This window comes from Mercurialis annua, linkage group LG2, assembly GCF_937616625.2.
Source record: "Mercurialis annua linkage group LG2, ddMerAnnu1.2, whole genome shotgun sequence".
NCBI classification, from domain to species: Eukaryota; Viridiplantae; Streptophyta; class Magnoliopsida; order Malpighiales; family Euphorbiaceae; genus Mercurialis; species Mercurialis annua.
The window spans coordinates 4,692,637-4,701,884 of record NC_065571.1 but is presented as its reverse complement, the minus strand read 5'-3'; the positions used below and the strand labels follow the sequence as shown (position 1 = coordinate 4,701,884).

The 9,248-nt window shown below is 40.5% G+C and overlaps 3 protein-coding genes across 3 annotated transcripts; 1 reads left to right on the top strand and 2 right to left on the bottom strand.

The window, feature by feature from the left end:
* LOC126667762 (serine/threonine-protein phosphatase PP1-like) lies at nucleotides 1-2,794 on the bottom strand. Its single transcript, XM_050360826.2, has 4 exons — nucleotides 1,592-2,794; nucleotides 899-1,458; nucleotides 602-796; nucleotides 1-282 (listed from the first exon to the last, which is right to left on the bottom strand). Exons 1-4 carry the CDS (start codon nucleotides 1,764-1,766, stop codon nucleotides 265-267), a joined length of 948 nt encoding a protein of 315 aa, XP_050216783.1. The 5' UTR covers nucleotides 1,767-2,794; the 3' UTR covers nucleotides 1-264.
* An 86-nt stretch (nucleotides 2,795-2,880) lies between these two features.
* On the bottom strand, nucleotides 2,881-5,192 carry LOC126667761 (uncharacterized). The gene has a single exon (XM_050360825.2). The coding sequence runs from the start codon at nucleotides 4,970-4,972 to the stop codon at nucleotides 3,029-3,031; it is 1,944 nt and encodes a 647-aa protein (XP_050216782.1). The 5' UTR covers nucleotides 4,973-5,192; the 3' UTR covers nucleotides 2,881-3,028.
* Nucleotides 5,193-7,925: 2,733 nt separating this feature from the next.
* Nucleotides 7,926-8,882, top strand: LOC126668081 (uncharacterized). The gene has a single exon (XM_050361299.1). The coding sequence runs from the start codon at nucleotides 7,926-7,928 to the stop codon at nucleotides 8,880-8,882; it is 957 nt and encodes a 318-aa protein (XP_050217256.1).
* Nucleotides 8,883-9,248: the final 366 nt, after the last annotated feature.

Sequence of the window (9,248 nt, the reverse complement as noted above, 5' to 3'; positions counted from 1 at the left end):
TTAATTGAAAATTTAATTCAAATTATTAAGTTGCATTGTCTTATTACATGATGATAACAGAATTACAACCAATCAAAGAGATTAAAGCCTCCCAAAAATCATCATCATAACTATGCATTATCTTTTGGAATAAACAAAGTTGACCATATACATTTTTCAATCAACATTAAAATAAGAACCCAATAAAGATCCTTAAATTCTTACTCCCGTTGCCAATTGTTCAACATGTTCTTCAGATATCAGTTGACAGCAGCATCGTATTCCTTACACTTTTAAAAGTGACTGAAGAAAAGGAAAATGGATTACATTATTGAAGAAAGTGACCACCATTTTATGCCTTAATATGCTATGCCCACTATGTTAATCAAGAAAAGGGTTAATTACGAGCTTTAACGTGTCATGCAATTACAGCACAAACTGTTAGTTTCCGGTGTCCGGAAAAGCTAAAATGTTCAATAGGTATTATGAAGTGCGATAAATTGAAAGTTGGTATTTAAAATTACTAAATATAACAGTCTGTATTGTAATTGCAAAACGCAGTAAAATTAAAGTTTATGAATTCGTTTGCAATTAAAAAAAAAAAAGTAGGAGGGAGATGTACCTTAATTTTAGTTGAATTACCAAAACCAAATTTTGGCTTCTTATCAGTAGGTTTCAGAATTTGGAATGAACATAGTAAATTTACATCCACACTCATCATAGCACCACCATTGTCAAATTCTCCACAATAATTAGGAGCTGAAAATATAGTTACCAGTTGCTTGTTAGCAAAAAACTCATATCCATCTTCCACAACCTGCACACAAAAACATTAAATTAAACAACACATATTCCAAAATCTTTTGCGTTTATCTCTATCCATCGCGTCTAATCTAAATTTGGAGATATTTTTACGAACCTGATGAGCTCGACAAATTAAGTCAAGATCATGCTTCTGCAGAAAATCGAAGACCCTGTCAGCACCAAAAGTATAAGAAACACCTCTTTCATTTACACCCCAACCTCGGATTTCTTTACTAGGATCAGACCAGAGAAGATCACATAACAAACCAGACTCAGGAACATCAGTAGGTCGATGTAGATTACGTATTTGATCCAAATTTTTCAAATCAGGAGAAAGTCCACCATGCATACACAGAATTTTTTCATCAATAAGAGCTGCTACAGGCAAGCAATTGAAACACTCCGTGAATATTTTCCATAACCTGACATTGAATCTTCTTTTGCATTCATCGTAGAATCCATATATACGGTTTACAGAAGCACATTCATGGTTTCCTCTTAACAAGAAGAAGTTTTCAGGATACTTTATTTTGTATGCAAGAAGAAGGCAAATAGTTTCCAAACTTTGCTTCCCGCGGTCTACATAATCCCCCAAGAATAAATAGTTGGCACGAGGAGGTAATCCGCCATACTCGAAGAGCTTCAGGAGATCAGTGTATTGTCCGTGTATGTCTCCTGGTGTTGTAAGGAAATTACATTTTCACTAAATGAACACATATTCATAACTAAATCCATAATCAAAATCTAATTACTATGTACATATGATTAGAGCAACTATGGTAATAAATAAGGGTTTGTAGGAAAATACCGCAGATTTTGATCGGAGCTTCGAGCTCCAACAGATTTGGCTGCTTCAAGAAAACTTCCCTGGAAGCGAAACAAAGCTGCCTAATTTCATTCTCAGAAAGCTGAACCTGCTTTCCCGGCTTGCCCCTAACTTCAAGCAACCTGTGAATGACACCATCGAGAACTCCTCGTTGCATGATCGGCAAGTCTCTCTTCTTTCTCTTATCAAACTTCAAGATCAGACAAGCACGCCGCAAGGCAAAGAGGATAAAAGCAAGCAACAAAAAGAAGAAGAATAAAGCAAACTTGATTTCTTGGTGGTGGAGCAAAGAATGAATAAAAAAGAATGGACTAATGGAGCATGTTGGAGTACTGATAGGAGAATTTGAAAAAGGGGGCAGCAGAATATATTCTAATTGTGCGTTTGAGAAATTGAAAGGCAAGAAAGGTGCTACTATGAGATGGATTATTAGAGAATTTAAATAAAGGATGATGGAGATCTAAAGTAAGTAGGTAGGTGAAATGGACCCAGAAAAGAGATCATGCGTTACAAATAAATATAAAAAGAAAGAAACCTACCATGAACAAAGAAACTGGCTTTGCTTATTGGAATATTATTAACGATGGAGAATGTCACACTTATGTCAATAAGCATATATTCTAAAATCATGGTGTGCTATTGTATTTGAACTTATGGAATTGCACTTGTTCCGAGGATCGAAGATAGAGGCGGAACCGGGATTTCTTTTCAACCCGAGTCTACCTCTGACCTCTCCGCAGCCCGTGCCTATCCTCCGTCTAGTTCTGGAATCACTACAAACCCTACTTCTTTCTTTTAAAAATTTCAAACACCAGCCAGGATCGAGCCTACCCCCTTATACCCTATTAAACTAAAGTAAACCAAACTAAAGTTTTGCTTTATTTCAAAACCGAACAGAAATTCGAAGGAAAAGAAATTCACGCCAAACCAAATTAGTTGGTTGATTTTTTAGTTTGCTTCATTTATTTTGATTCAGTTTGCACTTATATCCAAACCAACCAAATAGAAAACCGACTTTATTTTATAATATTAAAGCGATGTATTTGTCAGCTTGGTTCAATTATTTAGTTTGGTTTGGATTTTGCAAACTCAGGTCAAATAACCAGTCCAACTCAAGCGTTAGCCGAGGCACTGGCTACAATAGTATTATCTCTTGACAGATTTGTATATTATTTTATGTATTATGTTTTTCCAAGTCTTGCCTAGTTAGATCGAGGCTTAATAATTTGAGTTACTAATTAATTCAAGTAAGTTATCAAGCCAAGAAAACATAAAACATAAAATGAAAGTAAATTGAAGTTTGCATGCTAGTAAAAATAAATTCAAAAACCTTGAAACAGATGCTGGTCCAGCAAACTGAGACTAAAAACTAAGAAGATACTGAGAGTAACCTAAACCTTGACTCAAAGCAAAAGAAACTCAATCATAGACAGCAAGTTTTTTGTACTCTTTACCAGCAATGGCTAAATTCATCACCTCTTCAGGATTTACAATCCCACCTTCTTCCAAGAACAGAGTCAACAGATTCTTAGAAAACCCGCTAACCAAAGCAACTCCATTCTGCTTAGCCACCACAGGAGTAGATGATGAGTTCCTCAGATTCCAAAACACAATCTCCGGCACCGAATTGTACCCTTTCTCCTTAAATTTCCTCTGTATAGCTTCATAATCAGTCTCCCATCCACTTTTATGCATCTCCTTCTCTTCACTTCCGGAATCTCGACATGAATTCAAATGCCAAAAACCAGTGTAATGTCCAGAAGCAGAATCAAACTCCATATCACTAAAAACAAAAACCCTTTTGATCAATTCATTCTCACTCAACTTGTTTTCAACTGCAACATTCAAAATCCTATCGAACACTTTCTGAAAATCTGTATTCCCACCCCAATGCATATTCCTAACAAACTCGGTTTTTTCGAGCAATGAATCTCCAACAATCAAATGCATTTCAGGATTTTCACTGAAAGTAATTACCTTTCCTTTCCAAGGCTCCTCACTCATCTCAGAAACTAACAGCCCAAGAGCTACAGACACCTCCATTGGAATACCGTCCATACTACCTGAAACATCACAAACAGCAATGCAATTGTTTAGCTTACCTTTCTTAGCCATGTCATCAACCATTCTTGCCCATTGAAGCTCAGCAACTTTCCCTCCATCGTCATCTTTCAACGCGCCGATTATCTGATGAGGAAGCAACGCTCCTGCTGCGATTTTCGCCTTCCCGCTCGCTACATTTTCCAAATACTCCTGAAATCTCTCCTCGTCATGTTTCAAAAACAAGGTTTTATATGTTTTCATTGCTACAGAAGCAACTCTATTATACGGAAGCGAATTCCATTGCCTTGCACTCATATACACCTCAGGCAATTCCAAAACTTTATGCAATGGAACTAAAACCTCCTTTCTTAACCTGTCTCGAACACGAAACGCGTAATGCGATTCTTCCATTTCTCTATACTCCTCGTAGCTCTCACGGGGAAAAATCCTCCGAGCAATCGCTTCACAAATCAACGTAGCTTTATCGAACGACGAATCAATCGAAGGACACCATTTCGCAGCCAGCGTGATTTTTGAATATTGGTTTGATTTCAAAGCCTCAAGATCAGATTTCAGCAACTCTGCAAACAAATCAGCAACGGAATCAAATAAAAACCGATAATTCGCATCAAATTTGTACTTGTTTAAAGCTTTTAGAGCTTTAGCAGCCTCTCTTTCTTTCCTTAACACTCTTGCAGTCTCCTGAAAGGTTTCGAAACTTTGAACCGTTTCTTTAATTTCTTGATTTTCTTGATTAAATTTCCCTTTCTTGGAGCCTCTTTTGTTCTGTTTTTTCTTTCGTTTTCTTTGGAGCCATTCTTTTTTCTCCAATTCTCTAACCTCAAACCCTTCAATAATCCGATAAAGAATCTCAGGAAAATCTTTAAAATACCCAAAATCAGACAAAGATTTGAGATTCAAAGCAAGTGTTTTCGGGTGGTGTTCGTGAAGCCAAAACGCAGCAGAATAAAACCCTTCTTTATCAGACTTACCGGTACCTCTAACTCCCCGAAGATTACACACGAGCTTTAGAGTGATCAAAGCGTCGTGATTCCAAGCCAATTCTAGCCGTTGGATCAGTTCTTCAGACGGTGTATCGGGTACGACGTGAAAAAAGAAATCAAGACAAGGGTTACCCGTTGAGAGAAACGTCGGAGACTGGTTTTCAGTCAGACCCATTGGCGGTTTTCCGGTTAAATCGAGATTTGCGGTTTGGGTGATCAGTGGGTCGACGGAGGTTTCGAGGTGGTCTTCTTGTGGATCAGGCGGTGGTTGGCCGGATACGGCCGGTGGGCCGATGAGGGAAGAGGAAGTGATCATGTTGAGCAAGTTGTGGGATTTTTGGTGTAGAGAAATGGAGCAGAAATATAAAAGAGATCTTCGATGATTCTAATGGGAAGTGGACTCAAACTATCGGTTACTGAATTACTGTGAGTTTGCTTAATTGATAAGAATTTGATATTTTCTGAGCTGTACACAGATTTTGATTTTGATTTCTTTCCTTTTCTGTCAGATATTACTACACAAATTTGTAAATTTCATAACTTTTACATCTCATGTTCAACACACAACCCTCCTAATAATTTTTTTGAGTTTGCTTACTCACTTTTAATTCTGTGAATAATTCCATCTCTCCGTCTATTTTTAGTATTAGCCAACTAAATAATAAAATTGAGAGATAAATTAATTGCAAACTAGAGAAACTAAATCGTTGATAAAAATGAGGGATCAAATTATTCTTTTTAAATTAATTTTTTTTAGTTATTTGACTCGGTTGATTAACACCAGAAATTGATAGAAGGACTACATTATTAACGGAAATAAAAAAGAGACTAAATTGTTTAATTTTCAAATAAAAATAATTAAAACGTAAATTATGACATATGTGGAAGGATTTAAGGTAATTTACTCTAAATTTTTATTATCGGTATAGTACTTTTCTTTTTTATTTGATACGAAGGGTTGGCTAAAGCTAGAGGGGAAACTCTAAAAGGGTCTAAAGTAGGGTTGTACAAAAACAATTCTAACCAATCAAATTAAACTAAATATTATGATTTAGAAAATTCATGAGTTGATTTTGGTTTGAAAAAAAAATATTAATTATTATTTTGATTTATAATTTTAAAAATTATTAAATCAACATAAATCAAATCAAATCAATATGTATACTTACTGATAACGAGTCCCGAGATACGTAGGCGGTAAAATAGCCTCTATCATACCGGATTACACCAGATCAGGCAAATAAGGGAACCCGGTGTCTAATGATTAACGCAACCGACTTACTAAAAAAGGAAAGTTGAAAGGTAACCAGATCTTGATTCACATATCCCGGAGTAGAACATCATCAGAAAGTAGAGCTGATTTCCTACCGAGCATACCCGTGAACCGAATTAAACATCCATGATAACAAACTCTGACAGTTTCCCCTGACACTTAAGAAGATTCTATGCGACGCATATCTCACTCGACAAACGAGACGTACCAAAAAGAAACCACGTCAGGTAACCGATTTTGTGGGGACCAAAAGAAGAGCAGGGATCCACTATGGAACACACGTGCCAGATAAACCTATATAAACCACCTTATCAAAAACCCTAAAGGTACTCTTTTTTCTCACTCTACACTCTTTTCTCTTCTTTTCTCTTCTTCTTTCTTCTTCCCCAAGTAAATACTGACTTGATCGTCGGAGCGAATTACCGGTGACCTCCACCGGTTCTTCGTCTGACTTTCTGTGTTCTTGTTCTTTCAGGTTCATCTGATCGGTCCAGGCGTTGGTGATTCATCACTTGGCGCCGTCTGTGGGAAACGTTTAATATCCCATTTTCTCTTCTTTTGTCTGAGTTTTGTGACATTGTTGCGTAACTCTGATTGAAAAACAATGGCTAACGACTCTGTCATTGAGAGGATAGACCCTCTGGAGACGGTCGCGGATACCACTCCGGTCGGGGGAAGTTCTGCCAGTGGTCGTACTTCTGTGATCACTGGTTTAACACCTCCGGCCAACGCTCAGATGGGAGGGTCCAGAGCCTCTGGCAGCGGAGCTGGTTTTATGCCTTTGTATGGGATGGAGAACTATCCTAGGGTGAGCCCATTCACCTCCGATACTGGTCATACCACTCTATCCACCCCAGGGACCACCGTTCCACAGAGCTTCCTCCACAACACGTTACCTCCCACTCAACTCAGTTTTCCGGTAGACACTACACCGGTGCCAATCGGAACAGAAACGGTTTCTGGGCAAGATATACCCCCTGCGGTCTTACAAGCTCAAGAATATCTGGAATACATGGCACGCCAGTTGCATCAGGCCCAGCAAATGCATCTTGCTGTCATGGCCCAGTATTACCCAGGATACAACGCTGCTACGACTCCAACCCCGGTGCATCCAAGCACAACACGGGTGACCGGAGGTCGGGGTATACTTGCCGAAGGTGCTACAGTTCTGGGGGCTGAAGGCCAGAACGCTCCTATTCCTCCAAGGGAGGGATTGCACGGAGAGGACCTACCACCGGATAGACCGCGTAATACAACCGGCCTGGGAAGGGAAGTGCCAGATCCGGTGGTGGAACCTCTGCAGGCGGCTAGGGCAGGAGTCCCACCAGCCAGGAAAGAGGTAGCTGAAAGTGTACATAGCTCGGGCAATGACCACCCGGACAGGAATACGATAGGTGCTGAGGTCACACGACTAGTCCAGGCTGAACTGGCCAAGCAGAAGGGGAACAAAGCTATGTCAAGACCGGTTACCTTACTTGGCATAGGAAGCCCCCTCAGCCGAGCTATCCTCGACGAGCCATTCCCAGATAAGTTTAAGTACCCCACTATAAAGCAGTATAATGGAAAAACTGATCCAATGACACATCTAAATTGTTTTCAGGTATCGATGAGTGTTCAGAACGTTTCTGATGCCTCCATCTGTAAGATCTTCCCGACCACCTTGGTTGATGCTGCGCAGAATTGGTATCAAAGTCTGGCGGATGGATCCATTGAAAGTTTCCAAGCTTTGGCTCTAGCTTTTAAAACGCACTTTGCTCCGAGCATACAGAGGAAGAAAAAGTCTTCCGACTTAAAGAAATGTTTTCAGAAACCGGGAGAAAGTCTGAAGGATTATATATCTCGTTTTAACTCGGAAGCAGTCCAAGTGGAAAATCTCATTGATGATACATCCATTGACGCCATGAAAGATAACACCACTATGGGATCATTCCGTGACAGTCTTATAACTAACCCAGTGGAGACATACACTGAGCTTATGGACCGGGCATGAAATTATATGAATTTGGATGAGGAGCGACAGAGGCAGGCACCCTGCTCGGTACCAAATACCCAGAAGCACACCTCCCCAGGAGGGGGGAGGAGTCAGGAGCGTTTTCGATCCAATTATGAACCAGGGGGGAGAGGGAGACCCCAGTTCCAGGGTGGCCCTGGCCGAAACATTGGAGAGATTACAAACTTCAGACCGAGCTACAATATCGGAGGAGGCGAAGATAGTTATATCGACAGCAGAGGGCAGGAGAGGCGTTTTGTGCCGTTAAATACTCCCCGAGATCAGATCCTGATGTGGATAAAAGCTAATAATGAGTATATTTCCTACCCACCCCGGATGACGAGAGAGGGAGATAAAACAAAGTGGTGCGATTTCCATGAGGGGCACGGGCATGAGACCAAAGATTGTGGTAATTTGAGAAGAGAGTTGGACCGAATGGTGTGCAGAGGAAGGTTGAAGGGTTTCGTGACCAATCCCCCGCAACAGCCACCGACGAACCGACCTAACCCAGTCCGAAATGAGCCTAGCACATCTCGGGAGCCTGATCCCCAGGCCAAGAGGTCTCAAATAACCGGAGTGATTAATACGTTGGCAGGAGGAACTGTAAGCTCAGAGAGACGTTGCAAGAAAAAACAGAAAACAGTGATGTCGGTCATGGAGGGACCCCGGTGGCCCGAGGTATCGTTTTCTCTAGAGGATGGCAAGGGAGTGGAGTTCCCTCATGAGGATGCTCTGGTTATTTCGGCGGTTATACAATTAAAATGGGTAAGACGACTTCTAGTAGACGATGGGAGTTCGGTAAATCTGTTAACTTTGGCAGCTTATTTACAATTGGGAGGCACCCGATCAGAGCTTAAACCCGTCAGTACACCTCTCCTCGGTCTAGGAGGAACACCGGTAAGCCCGGAAGGAATGATTGAGCTAGACTTAATACTCGGGGTCGAAATTCCACAAAAAGAGTGACGAGCTGGAACTTTGGCGGAACCAACAAGGCAGGTAAAAACTCTTTTTATGATTGTCGATATGCCACTAGCTTATAATGGTATACTGGGTAGACCTATGTTGTATAGTACAGGTGCTGCCACTTGTATTAGATATGTGATGATGAAAGTACCGACTGAGAAGGGAGTTATCGCCATACGAGGCGACCAGAAGGTATCTAGAGAGTGTTACATGACTACAATTCAGCCCGCCGTAGAATCAATGAATATCGAGACCCCTGAACTCACTCTGAAAGAAAAGAAGGGTCAAAAGCCGCCCGAGCCCTTGGAAGCAGTCCAACTTCCTAACAGTGACATGACCGTACAGATGGGCATAAATTGGCCATCA

Coding starts and splice junctions, on each gene's coding strand:
- LOC126667762 (XM_050360826.2), bottom strand. CDS start 1,766: ATGCAACGAGGAGTTCTCGATGGTGTCATTCACAGGTTGCTTGAAGTT. Junction 1,459..1,591: donor AGCTCCGATCAAAATCTGCG/GTATTTTCCTAC, acceptor TTACAACACCAG/GAGACATACACGGACAATAC. Junction 797..898: donor TAATTTGTCGAGCTCATCAG/GTTCGTAAAAAT, acceptor TTTTGTGTGCAG/GTTGTGGAAGATGGATATGA.
- LOC126667761 (XM_050360825.2), bottom strand. CDS start 4,972: ATGATCACTTCCTCTTCCCTCATCGGCCCACCGGCCGTATCCGGCCAA.
- LOC126668081 (XM_050361299.1), top strand. CDS start 7,926: ATGAATTTGGATGAGGAGCGACAGAGGCAGGCACCCTGCTCGGTACCA.